Source organism: Cinclus cinclus, chromosome 13, assembly GCF_963662255.1.
Source record: "Cinclus cinclus chromosome 13, bCinCin1.1, whole genome shotgun sequence".
NCBI classification, from domain to species: Eukaryota; Metazoa; Chordata; class Aves; order Passeriformes; family Cinclidae; genus Cinclus; species Cinclus cinclus.
The window spans coordinates 13,968,548-13,987,909 of record NC_085058.1 but is presented as its reverse complement, the minus strand read 5'-3'; the positions used below and the strand labels follow the sequence as shown (position 1 = coordinate 13,987,909).

The window sequence follows — 19,362 nt, the reverse complement described above, 5'->3', positions numbered from 1 at the left end:
CTGTCCCTGCTGTCCCCCAGGGAGGCTCGGGGAGGAGGACGCCGTGTCGGCAGGACCCTCCGGGCAGCCTCTGTGTGCCGCTGTCCCTGTCCCTCCTGCCCGAGGGCGGTAGCGGGGAGGTGCCGGTCTGCGGGCAGGCGCAGACCTCTAGTGGCACTAGAGGAACCTGCCGGGTGCAGGGTGGGCAGGACCGGGCCGGTGTCGTGGCTCAGCCCCGGGGTCCCACCCGGTACGCGGCGAGTGATGCTGCCCCGCCCCGATGACGCCATAGCGCACACCTAGTGACGTCAGCGCCAGGCGCGCCCTGCCGGCTTTAAATTTTAAACCGGTGGCGGCGCCCAATCGGCTCTGTCCGCGCTCTGGCCCCGCCCGCCCCTCCGTCACTGCCTCCCGCCAATGGGATGGCAGCTCTCTCCGCGGAGCCGCCAATCAGAAGCAAGCGCCCCTCTCTCCGCCGCGCCCCTCCGTCCTCCCGCTCCCCATTCTCCGCCAATGGGAGAGGGAGGCGCGGGGAGTGGGCGTGGCGGGTGCTCAGCAGCAGCCAATGGGGGCCCGCTCCAGCTGAGGGCGCGAGCGGCCGTACCGGGCGGGCGATGGTGGCGGTGGCGTGAGGGGCCCGCGCCATGTCGTGCTCGCACAGCGCCGTGTTCCTGCTGGACACCGCCGGCCCCGCGCGCCGCGAGCGGCTCCAGCGCGGCGCCCTCCGGCTCCTCACCCTCCTGGGCTGCCGCTTCGGCCTCTCCCGTCTCCGCTGGGCCTTCCGCTTCTTCGACTCGCTCGGCGGCCGTGGCGGTGCCTCGCGGGGCGGCGGATTCCGCCAGCCGGGTCCCCGCGCCTGGGAGCGGTTCGAGGAGGAGCTGGCGGAGCGGCTCGGGGCGCGGGCCCCCGCCGCCCTGCCCGGCCCCGCGCCGCGCGCCGCCCTCACGCACAGCGGGCTCAAGGAGACGCTGCTCGACTTCCAGTGGGACCGCCCGGAGATCGCGTCCCCCGCCAAGCCGCCCCGCAGGAGCCGCAGGACGGGGCTGGCCGCCCCAGAGCCCCCGGAGGCGCCGCCCGAGGGCTTCGTGAACGCCGTGTTCGTGTTCTCGCCCTGTCCGCACTCGCGGAGGGAGCTCCGGCAGTTCGTGTCGGGCAACGACGCCCCCTCCTCCCTTGGAGAGCCGCCTACGGCGCAGGAGCTGGCGGAGAAACTCGTGCCCAAGAGTGTCCAGGAGCTGCTTGTGGAGCAGAAAATCACCCTGTTCTGGGTGGACACTGCCGACTGGGCTCAGGTAACGAGGTTATACTGCGCAGCTTTCAGCTGTGAGCACTAGCGAGACGTCTCCCACGCTGCTTTCTGGCATAAGTAATCTTTGGGTGGTAGGGAACCGTGCCAGGTTTCACTTACTGTCACATAATCTTCAGCAAGGGACTGAAATCTGGAATGGAGTCATCCACATGGAGACTGAGGTACATCTGCAGTAGCTGTACGGTGTTTATTGATGGGATGTCTTATGCTTTGACTTAGAGGGGTGTTACAGCTGTTTAGAATTGCAGATAAGCTGCCTGATAGTTCAGGTTTGTAGATATCAGATTTAAAAAATGCTTGAAAATATTGCTAGCTTTTAATTCGCTGGGAATAGTATTTACTTTGTTAGGCTCCTATGAAGGCTGATAACACCACTCAGAAAGCATCATATTTAGGTGGTATAGATATGTTTCATATGCCAGCTTTTCTGAAAAAGCACAATTTTTATTTGTTTGCACGAAAGCTTTCTCACTACCAACCTTCACTTGAGACATCTCTGTTACTTTTATTTCAGCTGATTGAATGCCCAGATCATGGTGGCTACTGGACAATGTTTGAAGTGATTTGTAAGATGGGAGGCACCATTTTGCCAGCTGAAACCTTGGTACACTGTTTGAGTCACCCCAGGGAAGATGCTGCTCCTGGCTTCCTTGGAGATTCTAGGTTCCCAGTGCCACAGGCTGTGCCTTGGGCCAAGCTTCTGCCCCTGGATGCGACTTTGAACTGTTTGTTCTCCAGGCCATCCGTGTATCGATCAGTGTTTCCCCAGCAAGAAGGAACGTTGTTTCTCAGCATGCCAGGTAATAATAAAAGGAAAGAAAAACAGATGTGCATGGTAGTAACTGATCTCTCATGCAGGGTCCTTGATGAGCTTCTTCTGTGAATAGTGTGTGGAGAAGTAACTTCACATATTTAAAAGCCTAGATGCTTTTCTTTTAAAAGATGCTTTGCTTTTGCTCTACTTCTTCTCATATGAGAACTGTGAGCCTGTGTTTCTGATTTAGCCTCTTCAGTCTTCCATGCTCTCAGAAGTTTGGATGAAGAGCTCTTAGCTGGTCACACCTTATAGAGGTGTACTCCGTTTTCTCATAAATTATTCAATTTAGCTAAAATAAGAGCACAGATTAAAAGCCCTTTCCGAAGAAAATAGATTAGCTGTAAAGCAGCATGCACTATGCATGGGGTCTTTCTTTAGTGGTGCTTCCATGCACTCAGCTCCTTGAAAGTGTGGGAAAGAGGTCAGTTCTGTAACACACTTACTGTAGAGTATATTCCCTGTTTAACCTTGGAGCTCACTTTTTTGACATTGAAGTCGTCTCTTCACCTAAATGGAGAAACCTTTTTTACTTGCTTTCAGACTTTTACTTTGTCCTATGCTTGCACAGGAGAGAAGAAACGGGAAAGCTGTGCTGTGATGCTGGTACCTCTTGCCATGAGCCAAAGACAACTACAGTGTCCAGTCAGCATCTTCCTGAAAGGAAGCTTGACGGGTTGGAGCTTGGCACAGGCTGGCCACTTCCTCACAGAGAGCTGGATACTGCAGAGCTCACCGGCTGAGCAGGGAGAATGTAACAGGTCTCTGTTTCATCAGCTGTTGGAGTGTCTGGTGGCTGAAGGATTGCACATGGTAAATTTTCCTCTGTGCCTTAAACTAATACCTGCTCTGAGTTGAACTGTGACAAAAGGGATGGCAGTTTCATGTTGTGAAGACAATAATAGACACTGCATTGTAGATTGCTCGTTTGAAGCAAAATTCAGGACTTTTTTTTATATAATGTAACTCTGTAGCATGATAACATGCTTGAAAGTATCTGTGCTCCTTAGGTAGGTCTCTGTATTTCTAGATAACATAAACTTTCCCCCACCTTTTCTTTTTCTTTTTTTTTTGAAATGCAGATTGCTGAAGTATCACTGTCTAAAACTTGGTGTCCCTGCACTGCTGTTCTGTCACCACTTTCTGAGGATACTGCAGTTCTGACTGTGCTTGGTCCTGAGAAGACTGCTGAAACTCAGGGATGCAATCTTGAAGGAGCTGTAGTGGAAGACTCTTCTCAAGACTGTGCTACTCACCTGCCAGAAATTGTGAATAGTGTGTTGAGTAAAATTGACATGTCAGTGGAAGATTCTCTGGCCAGTCTGGGTAGGTATCAGGAAATGCAAAATTCCATCTTTTGATCATCTCCAGACCTGCAGTGGAAAAAATCTAAAGTTAATGATTTTCTCCTAGAGGAGTCTCATTTTTGGGACTTGTTCATTGTGTCATCTGTAGTTAAGGCCTTGTGATGTGATGCAGAAAGAAATCTGTAAGCGTGTGGCTTTCTGTTTTATTTGACAGAGTGTTAGTTTCCACTAGCTTGCAGATAAAGCACAGCTGCATGTACCTGAGGACATGCTTTTAGAAGGAGGATTCCTTAAAATATTTCACATGGGCCATCCCTGGCCAGTAAAGCCTTTGGGTGGGACTGCAGCAAGGAAGCAGCTTTTACATGTGTATTTTGTCTTAGAGTGAATATTCTCATCTTCTGGTATATTGGGTATGAAATTGTCTCTCGAGGATCAAAGATGTGGGAACCTTTGTCTTAGAGCTTCTGAAGGCTGGGACCTTCTGCCATAGTTCAGCTTTTCTCATTTTTGTGTATGTGTGTGTCTGCTTGCAGGAGAAGAAACTCCAGTGCCAGGATGGGTCCAAAGGGAACTGTCCCATACAGGGAGCTGGCATCCTTCAGTACTGGAAGCATGGTATCCTGCATCCAATGCTTGTGGAGCAAGCTCAGATCTGATGGAGTCATTCAGGTATTTTTCTAAATGTCTCTGAGCAATAATCAAGGACTTTTGCTTCCTTTTGAGGGAGTAAGGCTGTAGCATTGCTTAGAGTTCTAGAATTAAGTGCCTCTCTACTGCTTTTATTTCTGTACTCCGTTTACTGGTGGCTTATCTCTTGGTGAAATAATTAGACAAAAGAAACTGAAAACAGGATGTTTGGGTATCAGTTTGCATGGATTAAAGTCTTGGTAGTTTCAGGAGTTATAAAGGTCACTTAAAATGACCTTAAGCTACTTGGGAAATGACAAGTTTCAGCTTATATGGGACGGTAAGATCCAGTGCAAGATACTGAAGATGTGGTTGTGTTCTCACAGTTGGTGTTTATTTGGAATGAATAAGCTTGCTTTCTTCAAAGACCTTGCTGAGTGAAACAAAAGAGCCTAATGTAGGGTAGTTTAGAAAGCACAAAGCTACTCATTTAGTTTTGTGGTACAGGTCAGTGCCACATCCATTGTACATTAATGTAATGCTTGTTTCCAGCATTTTAAGAGCATTTGAATTTTCTGCATCTCCTAAGTCTTGGGGAACAGGTGCTGGAAGAATTTCTAGTGTGAGCTACTTGCAGTATATTGCTGCAGACTGGAATCTATAGAAAACCTTATTTCTGTCCTCAGGAAAGAAGGGATATGCCTCCTACTCCCACCTTTTTTGATAGCAGTACTGTTCTTTCATATAGGCTCCTGCAGGTTCCTTGTGCTGACAGGAAGAATGACGCAGACCAATCTGATGTGGAGCTCTCAGAAAGTCTATCTGAGCTGTATCAGAGAAAATTCAGTGAAACCTCTGCTGCAGCTGGACCAGGAAATAACAAAAAAAGACGTATGTATACTTGGGGATTGTGTGTGCGTGTTGTCAGTAAAAGATGATGCATGAACTCCAGAGATCTGTACTCTTAATTAGTGCCATGCTTTAGATTTTTTTATTTAGGGACAGTCTCATTTACTTGTAAGTATTAGGTTTGTCCTGTAGTAGAACCCAAATAATTGTAATTGAGAGCTGTGCAGTGGCTGAGAAAGCACTTAAAAGCAGCATGCAGAGCTCTGCAGTTTAATTAGCTTTTGGAACAGGGACTACTCCAACTACTAGTAAGTATTGCAGCCTCTCTCAATTTTGTTCTAGTTTGAGAAATAAAACACTTTTTTTCTAAAAGAGTTTAATCATTGCATTTCTCTACACTAACTAGAGTTGACTTTACCCTAGCCTCATGTATCTGCAAGTCCTGCTCTGTCAGCTGTTTCTATTTCTGTGACATAAGATTGCTGCCTATAAATATAACTTCTGATTAAACCTATACAAGTTCTTATGCAGAGCAATATGCACCTGGCTTTTTATTTAGAGAAGTAGCTGCCTGCTACACTGGCTAGAGGTTGATTTCATGAAGAAATACCAACCTTTTGGGCCATGTTTTCCTCCAGGAGGTAACTAAGTTCACAGTAACACAGAATTTAATGTTCTCTACCTTGGATGGAGTTCCTGCCCCAGTGTGCCTGATGGTAGAACTCTCTCTTCTGGTATTGCAGGTGGTGTTCCCCGAACTCCAGTCAGGCAGAAGATGAAGACCATGCCCAGATCCCTGCAGATGCTCAATGTAGCAAGACTGAATGTAAAAGCTCAGAAGTTTCAACTTGATGCTGTGCCACCAGCAGTGAATGAGAAGGTTCCGCAAAAGCTTGCAGCAAAAAGATTGGATGAAAAGGTGGAAGCAAAGGCAAAAGCACTTAAAACATCAAGTGGTGTGTGTTAAGACCTGTTATCTTTCTGTACTTATATATCTCATATGAACTTTTCATATCCTGATATAGGAGTCATAGAGGATTTTTATGGAAGGGAGAGCAGAGGATAATAATGGAGTATTCAGTATGAAGGAGTAGATCAGTGTTTGAGTTTCTGTATCTTCAGCATAGCAGACGAGACATTTTCTCCCACTCTTCTGCCATTTAGTTTCTGATTCTTTACAACCTAGTGTTATAGCTGCTTCTGGGGTTAGTTTCTTGCCTTGTGTCCATCTGAAAAAAAGCAATAAGGATTACTTTTAAATTTTTTTTAACGAAAAGGAATAGAGGGAAGCGCTCATCAGGGTGTAACTGGAAATGCAGCCCTGTTTACTAATTAGGCAGAAATAAAGGGCATTTCTTGACTACTACAGTAGCCTGACCTTTATTGATTATAGGATTGATTTAGCCTGTAATATGTCATAGGCCTTGACCTGGGACTGCCTCTGTTAGTGTGCTGTGGTCTGGATGTACAATTGCTGGAGGAAATATTTATTGTTGCCTCTTCTGTTCCCTGCTTCAGCTGGGATTAATATTTTATCAGTGAGGTGTGGTGAACATGCATTTAGTTAATGGAGACAATTTCCTTGCAGAGTTCCAAACAGAGGAGGAGCTGCAGTCCCACTTGACTGCAAGCTACCAGAAGGCTGTTGCTGAGGGAATTCCTTCATCTGCATGTGCCCAGAATATGATCATGGCCATTAAAAGATTCTTGAAAATACAAGATGCCAAAGAGAAGGAGGTGAGTAAGAGCATGTGGGTGGGGTTGTTACTGATCTGGAAGTTAGAACTTTTACTATATTGGGCAGCCTTTCCTTTGTATTCCCTGAAGTTTTATGTGAAGTTGCATCATGGTCACTGACTGCTTCTATCTGTGAGGACTCAATAGTGAAAAACTGGATGCTTGTAAAATATAGGAAAATCCAGTTCAGTTATCACTTTACAACTTTGCTAGGTGTTGCACAACATCTTTTCTTTACACTGACCTCCTTACAAATTCTAATTTCAAAGAGTACTTTAAAAACATTCTTGCAAACTGTGTTTTAAAGAAGGTGCATCTTTTGTTTTTGCATTTCATGGCAAATATAGGCCTGGCTTTGCCAGGAAAGAGAAATTTTTCAAGGTCTTTCTTAGAGTCTTTAGCACTATTTATAGGCTTATAATAATCTGGAACCAAAACCGGTAAAGCTGTGATTAATTTAACAAAAAAATGGTGAGAGACAAATCCAAAGTGGATCCAGGGTGAAGAAGGCCTGAAGCTGCGAGCAAGAGGCCTTTGTGATTTCAAGCTCTAATTTGTTCTGTGTCATAACTTTGCTACTGAAAGGAAAAGTAATTCCTTTCCTTGAAAGTAAAGGAAAAAACATAACTACTTCCAAAAAATAGGTTGGGGGGTTAACCTGGGGATAAGGGAGGAATGTGCCATACAGACAGGGAACAGTTTTGAAGTTCTTGCTGTCGTTATGTGTCTGCAGGTGGCCTGTGTGGGAAGAGTCAGAAACCATCTCCTGAAGTCCAGCAAAATTCTCAGACAACAGTATGGCTCACAGAAGGACACTAAAGTCAGAGAGTATGAGACACTGTATTTACTTCAGCTTCTGAGATATTGTGGAGTTGGTTAGCAGTTTTTAATGGTGGTTTTTTTTTTTTTGTACAACTGGAAGAGTATTTTCATGGGGCAAATATTTCAAGGGGAATATCTGGTTGCAGTAAAACCATTTAATTAAATGCAAATATACCCGTGCTGTGTGATAAGCACTGCGGCCTATATCTGGAATGAGGCATCTCCCTTGCCAGCAAAATGAAATGCTAACTAAATTTTGCTGTCAAAAGGAACCACTTCCCATTGCTTTTTTGAGCACACCTTTTGCAGTAAATCTGCTGTTTCCCTTGGAAAAAGAGGTGGTGAATAATTACTTGTTTTCCTAGGTGCCGACTTCAGGTATTTTTGCGCCTTGAGTTGTGCCTTCAGTGCCCTTCTCTGCAAAGCAACACTGAGGAAATGGAGCAGCTGTTAGAAGAGGCAAGTAAAGTATAAACCAGGTTGTGTTTCTGCATGGCACTAGAAATGTGGACCTGGAACCTGCTTTTCCTTTGATTTTGCACTAACACTTTATATTCCTTACTAAAATATCTGCTGCTGCAGCTGTCACACCTTAATCCATTTTGCCACCTGACTTTCTCTTCCAGGTGACAGATATGCTGCGCATTTTATGTCTGACTGAAGACCCAGCCTATCTTACAAAGTTTCTAGAGGAAATATTAGAATTGTAAGTTATTTGGCATGACTTGTGTTGCTGGGGACTGTGGTTTGGGTTGAATGTTGTCTGTAAGTAGATAGCAATCAGTGGCTTTGATTTACTGCATCTTTGTAATTCTCAAAAATTTAGATGTGTTCTCTTTATTATGCTTATATTTTGGTTAAAGAAAAAGTAGCTGATAAGTAAACTAATGAAAAAACCCAGTTGATATTTAGTTTGTTGTTTTTAAATTGACATATAAGAACAAGGATTTAGTTCACACCTTGGGTTTGAAATACCAACAGTTTTGAGGAGGGGTGTATTTCATGTGGTTCTCTCTGATGTTCCAGGTATATGAATTCTATACCGAAGACCCTTGGAGATATTTATTATGGTCTGGGTACACAAATACCTCCGAAGCTGGCATCAGTTCTGCCTTCAGACTTCTTCAGTGATGATTCCATGACTCTGGATAGCAAATCTCCAGGTCTTCCTCCCTCTTTATCATCTGTCTTAACTCCCAGTGCTGTTTGCACTGAGAGTGATCAGCTGGAGGAGCTGCGCACCAGATCTGCCAAAAAGAGAAGGTAGCAATTCCAAACAGGAGGCAGCATTTTGTTTACTATAAAAAATACAGTCTTTGTTCTGTATTTATATGCTATGCAAAAGTAGGTTTCAGGAGCATCTTCCATGAGAGGAAAAACATGTTATATTCTTGCAGTAGCTGATCTATATTGTTAAAGTTAAAAGTGGTTTACTGGTGATCTCTGTTGGGGATTCTGTGTTCATATTAACAAATTGTGAATTAATTCCAATACCAACCTTAGGAATAGCTTTTTATATTGCAAATCATTACCCACTGTTGTAGTAAGTGAGGCATCAATGTAGTTTGCAATTTGAATTTAGGTAAACACTTTCTATCTTGAGTCACACCTAAGTTTAATTGTCACTAGGTTGATAACTGTGCTTTTCATCTCATATTAACTTAACTTTTACGTATTTTCTAAAGGAATAATGTGTTAGCCAGACACAGGAGCATGACAGAAGCACCACAGAACTTGCGTCAAATTGAGATTCCCAAGGTAGCCAAGAACCCCATCAGAAAGGTAAAATTCTTCCAGAAGGATTGTCTGTGTTGTGATGCTTAACTGCAAAAACTCTTGCTCTGTATTCCCTTAGTAAGTGTGCCATGTATCAGCTGTACAGAGATCAAATTGTTTCGAAGGAGAAAATGAAATAATGTGTGGTTCAGAGCTTACAGTTAATGTTCATACTTAAACATAACACTGCACTGCTGCTGAGACTGATTTCTCATTTGTTTCAGGAGAACTTGCGTTCCTACCATGCCACTGAGAAGTCTCAGCAGATGCCTTTGCCACAGAAAGAGGCAGTGCAAGGTATATTGACTCCTGGCTTGTTCATGGAAAGGTGCATCTTCAGCACATGTTGTCCCTGTAAATTTTACTGAGCCATGATGAAATTATGCTGAGGCATGCTGGAAATCTGAAGGAAGTTTTGCTGAGTTGTGCAAAAACTTTGAGGGGAAAAAATACACAGTATTCTGTGTACTCATACACAGAAAACTTAAATTTTGTGTCCTCAAAAGAAAACCTTGACTCCTGAAATTATTTCCATCTTCTCTGTCCTGAAAAGAAAATGGGGACAAGAACGAACTATATCTGAAAATAGGATATATCCCCACAAATGCTTCATAAAAATAAATCTCACATGTGGTCTCTGAACCAAGATATGCTTTGGTTGAGATTTTGTTGTGCAGCTAATGTTCCACATGGGCCACTGACTGTCTGCCTTTTCTGCTATGGCATCTGCTTGTAGCTTGTTGTTGGAATAATGCAAATAGTACAAATTCAGAAGAGAAGGCTGGAATGGATTTAAAGGAGGACATGTTCCAGTAGTAGAAAAAACCCAACTTTTCAAAGCTTTTTTGCCTCTAAAAAGTTGTCTTTCCCTGCTGGTATGTTCTATCCCTAGTGGCCTGACACTTGAACACTGGCCTTTGGTTGTGTGTTTGTTTGTTTGTTTGTTTGTTTTGTTGTTGTTTTGGGGGTTTTTGTTTGGTTTTTTTTTTTTTTTTGTTCTGCTTTTCCTTGTAATCTGATCTTGTCTTGCTTTTCTTGCCTCACAGAGGTTACAAAGGTAAGGAGGAATCTCTTCAATGAAGAGATGCATTCACCATCAAAAAGGTCACTGAAAAAGATGCTTAGAAGCCAGTCAGTATCTGCTGTGGAAGGCCTAAAATACAAATGCAGCAGTGAGGGCAACAAAGGTAGGATATGACTTGCACATTTAGGATTGTTATGGAAGAACTTTTGTTAAAATTCCTATTTTTGCATTCTCAGTTCTGTGAAACAATTATGATTTGTTTTTAATAAAGAGTAAAAAGAGGTCATTGCTGTGGTGTTTAGATGAATAATGATGCTATTGAAACTGAAACCTGATTTTACTGAGCTCTTTACATCTCATAAAGAAAATAAAAGTTAAAAATGTTTGGTTGAGAAAGGATCTGTGAAATAAAGACAAAGAATGAAATTATCTCAATAGGTTAACTATGTCTGACATAGTACTACTAATAATATTGAGAGAGTGGGAGGGAGGTGTAGACACTGGAGTGAAATAATGATAGCTTGTGAGTGCTGGGAGACAGCACAGATATTCTAAATTGACTGTCAAGCTTAAGCCTGTACAAAACTGCATTTATTTATTTGTTCCAAGTGCTTTATAGTTGTGTGATGTTACAGCTCTTTCATGATTTTTAGATCATCGCAAGTTGTTGACCAAGAGAGTTGCAGAAACACCAATACATAAGCAGGTGTCTAGGAGACTCCTACACAAGCAGATCAAAGGCCGGTGAGTTCTTTCTGAATTTCTTCAGTATGTATTGGCTATCTAATTAATTGATGCTTAATTAATAGGTATGAGAAGAATTACCAGGTATCACTGTGGGTAAGAAGTTCTTCACTTAAGGTAGTAAGAGAACCAGTGGAGGCTAAATGCCATTGCTTAAGTTGGGGGAAATACTGCTTGCTTCATCATGCAAGTCAAGCTGCATGAATTCTTGCAGCTAATACCTGTTTAGGTTCAGTTGCTGATTCAAGGGCTACTAAAGAAAAGGCTTCTGCTGTATTTTGTGGACCTCAGACTGAATTGTAGCACTTTCTTTTATGTAGAACTGTTACTTGTACATCTAGGGAGCTACCCATACTTAATTACATGTCAACAGGAGGCAAAGTGCTTACTAATTGCTCCTTTAGAGTAGCCCCAAAGCAATATATTGGTGTAGAGTAGAGCACTGCTTTTCGGTCTCTGTGGCAAATTCTGTTCCTGTAAATGTGCTCAGTATGCTAACCCAGAATGTCTTGTTTCTCAAGGTCTTCTGATCCAGGTTGTGAGACTGGTGTTGTAGAAGAATCTCCAGAGAAGACCATATATGGTAAACACTGATAATTTCATTAAAGGTGGTTTGGTTGTATTGTAGCTTGTAAGATGAGTGTTCTTTGATTTGGCTAATTCATGATAAGTCAGTCCAGAAGTGTTGTACTATTCTATTCTGACAGAACCACTTGCTGCTCACTGCTTTAACTGCTCTGTACAGTGGAAGTTAAGAAAGAGAGGTGGATAGTAAGTCTTTTAATGAAAAAATGTGAAGGACTTGAAGGGTGAACAAGATTCTGAACTGCTATAATTACTGTCAAACCAGCACATGCTTATTTTTGCTCTGATTTCTGCTGTAACAGACAGACACCTGGCTCTGGAAAGTGTCTCTTATGCTGGCTACTGCTGTTCCTTTTCCCCAGAAGGGAATTAAAAAACAGCATGTCTGGGCAAGCAGGAAAATGAAATTATTAGGGAAAAGAGACAAGAGCATTAACCCATCCTTTAATTTGGATGTAACTTGCATTGAACATGGCTTTTCCCATCATTCCTTTCCATATAATTGCTAAAGAGGAATGAGAGTAATCATAAGGTAGAAGAGGGGCATCATACTTTAAAAGGAGATTTGTATGCATAAATATTCCAAATTCTCAAGAAAACAGAACTTTTTCTTCACCTACTTGGTATCTGTTGAGAAGTTTCTTCTGAGAGTATGTCCCTTGCAGTTGTGAACTGTTCCTGATGATGTGCCCATTGCTGAGGGGGAAAGAAGGCTCAATCTCCAATGTCCTTGCTTTTTCAGAAGCAGGTTTGAGAAGAAGCCCACGCATCAAACAGCTAACTTTGAATAGGACCTGCTATGGTGCCTTCTATTCCACTACACAACCCAGCTCAAAAAATTCACAGCACCTCCACCAAGGACAAGAAAAGGAGAGCTGTAAACTGCAGGATGTAGAAGGTACTGAGTGGGATTTGAGCAGACTGATACTGCTGATCTGAAAAGCTGGCATGGATAGCTCTGACTTTGATTTGATTTGGCTCGACAAGAGACTGTAAGAAGCTAAGAGCTGTCATGTAATATCTTCCATAGACAGAAATTCATCCTCAGTAATTATTTTTTAATTGGTAATCTGAATTTTGAGGATGGTAAGGCAGCTGTTTCTATGACGAATTCACTGCCAACTTAACAAACCAGTCAGGCCCATCTAACAGAATACCACTGATTGTCAGTCTGCATTCCTTAAATGCAGTAAAATCCTTGTGAAATATGGGACAGAAATCCTATAGCTTACTTGCAGTCTACTCTGTGGCAGCATAAAGCAATGACTGATGGGATCTTCTTTGCAGGCTTTCTCAGTAGGATTATCAGCTAAAAATGGTGACACTTAGTTCTTTATGTTCTACTTATTAGAATCCTTAGTCATGAACCAGAACTATCTAAAGCTACAAGCTATAAATAGAATAAGAGGCTGAGGTATTTTATATCTTTTTTTACCATTGGAGCATTCTTTCTACAGATGGATATTAATTTCATAATGGGAAATAACAATAATTCTGGTGAAGCTTTAACTCTTGGTTAGAAAACAACATGCCAGGGATATGAGCTTTTTACACTAGTTTTCCACACATCTGACATGGTTCAGACAATTGTGGTATGTTACATTTTCTATTAGTTAAATTGTACTTAGTTAATTAGTTAAATTGTTGCATTTTATAGGCCTTAACCAGCATTCTGAGAGCCCCCCTGTTCAGACTCCCAAGAGGTTTTTCTTTGGTGCTGTCATTGACATGTGTAGTCCTGCAGTGAAGCATTCACCTGGGAGGAGAAGAACGAGAAAAGATTCCTTACACTTAGAGGAGCTTCCCTCATGTCAGGTAGAAATAGTCACCTCCTTTTCTCTTTTCTACCATCCTCATTTTCTCCTCCATTCATCAGCATCTTAAATTTAGTGTTTGTTATGTCTCAACCAATGGGCTTTTTATGTTTCAAATCTTGGGAAGTAAACATGAAGATGGATAGATAATACTCTTTAATTATTTTTCCCCTGCAGACTCCTAGAAAAACACCTCATAAATTTGCCCAGAAGCCACTAAATTCTGCCAGCAAGCTCCCAAGGAGATCGCCTCGCACAGTCCACAGGACGCCACAGAAGCTGGAGAAGACACCTGGCAAAAGTCCAGCAGCTAAGCAGACTGTAGCTAAATGTTTGGGAAAGTACTTTTCTCATCCTGCACAAAAGGTCAAGTCTCCATCTGTGCTAACTGATAGCAAGAGGGTTCACTTACTGCAAGGAGCTGCTGAGGACTGTTGTGTAGCACTAACATTTTCCCCTCCTTGGAAAGAGCCTGCCTTGCAAACACCAAAACGTGAAGGGCTCACAGGGCTCAAGGCCTCTGCATTACTTCCAACAGATTCAAATCCAGCTGCTTCTTCTTCCCCCTCTGCCATCCAAGCAAGCTGTTTTACAGAACTTCAGGCTCCAAGACGTTCCTTGAGATACCTCTCAAAATTAGCATCTCCAGTTTGTGCTCGAAGGCAGATCCTCACAAAGGAAATTCAGGTGCAGTCAGATCACTTATCTCAAGCACCTGAAAGGACGCCCAGGAAACTTGAAGATCCAGGTTCAAAGTTATGTACCAGCCCACTGAGTACAGAAATACCTCAACTTGCTGTGAGGCCTGAGCCTCTCTGCAATTCTCCACTCTGTGAAAGTTCCACAAACACAAGCTGCTCTGCTTCCCACACACAGGCTGGGGAGTCTGACTGGGAACCTGGTGCACCTAAACCATCTTCTCAAAAGACTCCAGGTATTGCTGGCACTTCACTGAGATCCCTGCTTCACACATCCAAGCAGGCCAAACATGAACCAGGTTCTAGAGGAGAGAGCTTCATACGTGCAACACTTACAGAAAAAGAGGACAGTTGTCATGATAGTGGTGGTAACTGTTCTGTAGAAAGCCTTCAGCTTCATCAGTCCCAAGTTACTGAAAATACTTTTGTATTGGAGAAAAATAAACAGATGGATAGAGTGTCTCAAAAGTCTCCTTCAAGGGAGAACTTGGACAACTTGGAAAACCATTTGTCTCCAAAACCTTTTGCTGGAGGGCAGGAACATGCACAGAATGCTGAGAGAGACTGTGAACCATCAGTTAAGTGGGAGAGCTGTAGTGCAAACACCTGTGAGTCTTTCCCAAGTGATTTTCAAACAGCTAGTGATGACTTGGAAGGAACAACTCTGCTGAAGGAAGAATATATGGGACTGAAAGCTCCAAGTCTCAAGAGACGCTGCAGATTTGCCCTGAAAACTTCACCTCCCATGCAGAAGTCTCCTCCTGCCTATTCCCTGCGTTGCACTGCAGACAGGAGGCAGCGGGAGGCTGCAGCACGCATGGGAGAGCCACAGTGTGTAGCCAAGTTCTCAACTCCTGAAAGTCATTGCAAACTTCCTTCTGCCAGCTCGCCAACATACGAAGTGGAAATGGAAATGCAAGCTTCAGGCCTGCCCAAGCTTCGCATTAAGAAAATTGGCTCTTGCTCATCGTTGGAAGTTCAACCTGAAGCAAGTGTCAGCAAACCTAGGGGAGGAGAAAGCCCCTTCAGTGATTTTGCTATGACCTGGTGCAGCAAGCACCCAGGAAAACTAGCAGCTGCCTGTGTTTCTCCATCCTGCTGCCGTTCTTTCCATAGTACACCTGGGAAAAGTGCAGGACAAACCTACATATGCCAGTCATACACCCCAACAAGCTGTGCCTCTACTGTCACCTCCCCGTTCCCATTGGAAGCAGGAGCTCTCCGGACACCTTCTCCAAAGCAGAAGGGGAAGACTACTCCTGATGCCATCAATGACTGGCCTCGGAGGAAGAGAGCAGCAGGCAGCACTGCGAATGTGAGCTGTGGTCAGAGCGAGAGGAGTGCTGATGAACGGACACGGGTGTCAGCAGGCAGAGAGAGAACGATGAGGATCTCAGAACACTGCAGCAGCAAAGTAACAAATACTCTTGGGGAATTTGAACTGGAAGGAATTTGCAGGCTCCAGGATCAGGCATCTCCTAGTGACTCTGAACCAAGGGCTGATGAAGACTCTGCCATGGGAACTTTTGGCTTGAAATCTCGGAAGCGGGTCTTTACTTACCTATCACCAGAAAAGGAGGAGAATCACAGTGCCAAGAGATCGTGTGCTGATAGGGGCAGTTTGGATCTCACTGGTTTTTCCACAGATGAGGGCAACAGAAGTAAATCAAGGACAGACTCTGTACTTGCTGAGAAACAAGGAGTGTGTGCTCTCAAAACTCTGGAGCAGCACAGTTGTCTAGGGGATGATGATGTCTTCCTTTTGTCAGGTAATTAAATGGCATGAAAGACACTGTTGAAATTCAGGTGTGGTTAAAATGGAGGTTAGACTAAAACAAGAACACAATTGTTTTCTGTGTAATTATCTGAGGGAGAGTGAGGTGAAAGGGGGGTGGCTTGTAGGTGACGTGGAAGATAATTATGTGGAGAGGCAGACTGGATATGAGGAGTATTAATGATGGAAGAGAGATCAGAGAAATATGAAAGAGCAGGAGGCTGGAGGAGCTAAAAGCAAAGTTTGAGAACTTGAGGAGAGAGGATCCCAGTTGCATCCAGGTGGTGATTTGTTCAGGTTTGTGTTGATGCCACTTGCTGTTTCTGCCCAGCATCCAGCTCTGAAGCCAAGAATTGTAAGTGTAAAGCTTGGCTGCTTCCATGCTTCAGACTGGAGTCTTGGTGGAGTTAGTCCTATGGATGTTGGTGTTTATTGGAGCTCCAGTAGTCTCTGCCTGTGGTGGTGGGCCCTTTGAAAGGGCTACCAGGAATGATTCCCTTGCTAGCAATAATGTATCAGGTGTATAGGTCTGAGCTGCCTCTTGCTTTTGCAGTGGTTAGAGACCCTTCAGCTAACCTCGGTGAAACAGGCTGTTCAGCTCTGTACACAAGGCCTTCTGACTTTCAAATACTTAATCCAGTATTGCTGTAGAAATTACAGGGAGCTGTGGCAGGTGTTCTGTAGTCTGCACTAAGCTTTGGTGTCTGCTTTCTCTTGCAAGGAAAGATTTGTATACAGAGTCAGTATCTTACTCAGCATTATCACAGAAAAAAGGCCAAACCTTGAAGCAAAATTGATCCATATTCAGGACATGAAATAATAGCAGTGCTTAGCCTTAAGATGGTCCTGTAAGAGACTTTCTGTACCAACAGACATTGTGTTTATATTTTTAGATCATTGTGGTTGTTAACAGTTTTCTTCCAGGAAATGTGAATTACCTGTGTTTAATACAAGTGAAGTGATTTTCTGCTAAACTAGCTAAGAAAATTAAATGTGCTAAGAGCTGATTCCAGACTGCCATTTACCTTTCTCAAATGCTAAAACACCACTGTGACAGCCTGGAGTTTGTTTCAGATAAACTCAAAAGTATCACTAATAGTGATGTCAGTTTTGAGGTAGCGTAAAGGCTGTGTGTGAGACTTAATATTTGATTTGTTGAGTGGTTTTGCTGCAGCATCTCACTGTGCTTCTCCAGGTTCCACTCCACCCTTGAAGAGTGGACTTTCTGCCAGCAGCCTTGCAGCCCTCACCCAGTCTCCACTGCTGTCCCCACCACCAGCTCGGAGAAAGCATGTTCAAGGTAAGCACAAGAGAGGAAAGGCTGTGCTCTGTGCTGGCCTCCAGCTAGTAAGAACAAAACCATGTTGTGCTGGGGGTTGGGCTTTGGGCAGAAAACCTGTGACTGTATCTGCCACTACTGTGTTCAGTGTCTCTATCTCATGTGCTTTCAAGAAACTTGGCATGAACTGGGAAGTCTGGGAGGAAAGGTAGCAATGAAGAGAGAGCAGCTACATGGGAAGTGCAGCTTGTTGTCTCCATGTGGTATTTGGCTTCTTAGAATCACCAGTGACTTCTGATAAACTGTGGCTTTTATGTTTTCTTTCTGTTTTTGTAGGAGAGGAATCTGATGCTGTCCAAATTACTACCAACCAGGAGCTGTCTCCATTCCACACCATGGCTTCCAGGAGGCATCGCCTGAGCAGGACTTACTCACGGAAAAAGCTGCTCAGCTGAAATTTGGAGCCAGGCCAGCATGGGAAACTTTGTATTATCCCAGCTGTCCAACACCTTTTATCAAAGACTGGAGTTTGGTGCTGGACTGGATCTGCCTTGTGTTGGTAGGAGACTGGATGAAAGCACATGGCAGTAGAAGTAAGGACCACTCTAAAAATTTATGGTTTTTTTCCATCCATTCAAAGCCTAACTTGGTTTTTCTGCTAACGGAAGCTTAGAGTGAGTTCTGCAGTGAAGGTCCAATCCTCCCAGGCCAAGAGGGAGAATTGCCACTTCTCTACAGCTTTCTTGTAAAATAAACTAATATGAATTTTCATTGTGTCCTTCAATCCAAAATCTGTCTTTGGCTTGAGGGATGGGGGCTGCAGGAAGGAGGATGCTGGAGGCGAATGGGTACAGAACAAGCTGTGTGCTCCTGCTGTGTCTTGTCCTGATATTAAATGGATCCCTCTGTTAATTGCATCCAGTTTGCCACAGCTTAGTGGGAAAATAACAAGCAGATTAATTAATTAGCCAAGTGCCAAGAGTAGAGAAAAAGAGAAAGATAATTTAACTGGGAGCATCTTTGTAGATCATGAATGGTTTGGTGTATCTGCTCCTGGCTATTGCTGGATAAGCAGATGCTGATGGAATGACTTCATTGTCCTTTTCTCCAAACTTGCAGTAAGCCAGAGAGAATTGGCTGGGGAAGTGTCCTTGAGAAGTGAAACTTGGATAGAATAACTGAAGATGAGTTTCAAGACTATTCCTAAGCACACTGAGTCATGGATTAAATAGTGATTTAGTTGCCTGTGACACATTTGTGTTCTAACCCCATGAAGAGAGCAGGACCTGTGGTTCAGTGCCTGAGATTGAGGCTACGAGGGGCTAAAATTGTGCATAATATTGGAAGGGCTGAATTTTTTCCCTTGGGATAGTGATCTCTTTGTGCACAGCAGGATTTTGGGGAAGTCACCCCACTGTGTCTACTGACTGCACAGGAAGTGGAGAGCTATGAAGATGGTGTGAGGTCATCCTAACTAAAGGTGTGGGAAATTAGAGGTTTGTAAGGTGCCTTTAAGGTTTTGAGGGACTAGATGGATTGAGTGGAGCTTGTTTCCTGGACATACTATTTGTTGCAGGAAAGCTGTTAATTTCCTGCTGGGAAGAGGGGTGGAATCCTGTGCTTAACAGTGATTTGCTTCTGGGAGAGCTGCACCTGCTTCAAGGATGTGGAGTGACACAAGCTTGGAACTCCAAATCTACTACTTCCAAGTAGGATGGATTGTTATTTTTCCCTACTGAGGGTCTTTGCTTTCAACAACAGGAAATAAAAGTATCTGAAGTTAATCTTACGTAGCTCAGCCACATACAGAGCCCTCAATAATATCCCCCCCTGTTGCACCAGTATAGGCAGGATCAACGATGTAGGGGATCAGAAGATGGTTCTTACATCAGATGCTGGCTTTAACTTGGTGTGTTTCTCCTTAAGTAGGGGTTGTGGTAGCTGTTCTCATTTCGGGCTGAAGCAATGGTTTGTTTTTTAGGGTCAAGCAGCCCTTTGCCCCTGCCCCTTGCCTTTCTTAAAGCAGATATCTGGGCTTTCATTTTCTGCTCTGCCAGAGTTAAACTTAGTCTCCCTTCATGAGCTGTCAGCGTTAAGCTGCGGGATTGTATTTAGTCTCTCTTAAATCCACAGTGGAAGTTCTCTCAACAATGTGAAAACCCTGCTTAAAGCAGCTTAGAGGCTGCTAGAGAAAAACCAAACCAGTTACTTGCATCATGGA

The 19,362-nt window shown here is 43.8% G+C and overlaps 1 protein-coding gene across 1 annotated transcript; it reads left to right on the top strand.

Moving 5' to 3' along the window:
- The first annotated feature begins 623 nt into the window (after positions 1 to 623).
- TICRR (TOPBP1 interacting checkpoint and replication regulator) lies at positions 624 to 17,596 on the top strand. Its single transcript, XM_062501391.1, has 22 exons — positions 624 to 1,271; positions 1,803 to 2,088; positions 2,677 to 2,915; positions 3,185 to 3,428; positions 3,949 to 4,081; positions 4,788 to 4,930; positions 5,632 to 5,844; positions 6,477 to 6,625; positions 7,359 to 7,453; positions 7,813 to 7,906; positions 8,074 to 8,153; positions 8,474 to 8,710; positions 9,133 to 9,229; positions 9,448 to 9,520; positions 10,270 to 10,410; positions 10,901 to 10,991; positions 11,513 to 11,574; positions 12,319 to 12,474; positions 13,234 to 13,391; positions 13,568 to 15,857; positions 17,058 to 17,162; positions 17,478 to 17,596. The coding sequence occupies exons 1-22, from the start codon at positions 624 to 626 to the stop codon at positions 17,594 to 17,596; spliced, it is 5,853 nt and encodes a 1,950-aa protein (XP_062357375.1).
- Positions 17,597 to 19,362: the final 1,766 nt, after the last annotated feature.

What these genes read in the sequence shown, in the direction of transcription:
- TICRR (XM_062501391.1), top strand. Translation starts at nt 624, where the DNA reads ATGTCGTGCTCGCACAGCGCCGTGTTCCTGCTGGACACCGCCGGCCCC. An exon ending in GATCTGATGGAGTCATTCAG is followed by an intron (nt 4,082 to 4,787) that starts GTATTTTTCTAA and finishes TCTTTCATATAG; the next exon opens with GCTCCTGCAGGTTCCTTGTG. An exon ending in AAGATGCCAAAGAGAAGGAG is followed by an intron (nt 6,626 to 7,358) that starts GTGAGTAAGAGC and finishes ATGTGTCTGCAG; the next exon opens with GTGGCCTGTGTGGGAAGAGT.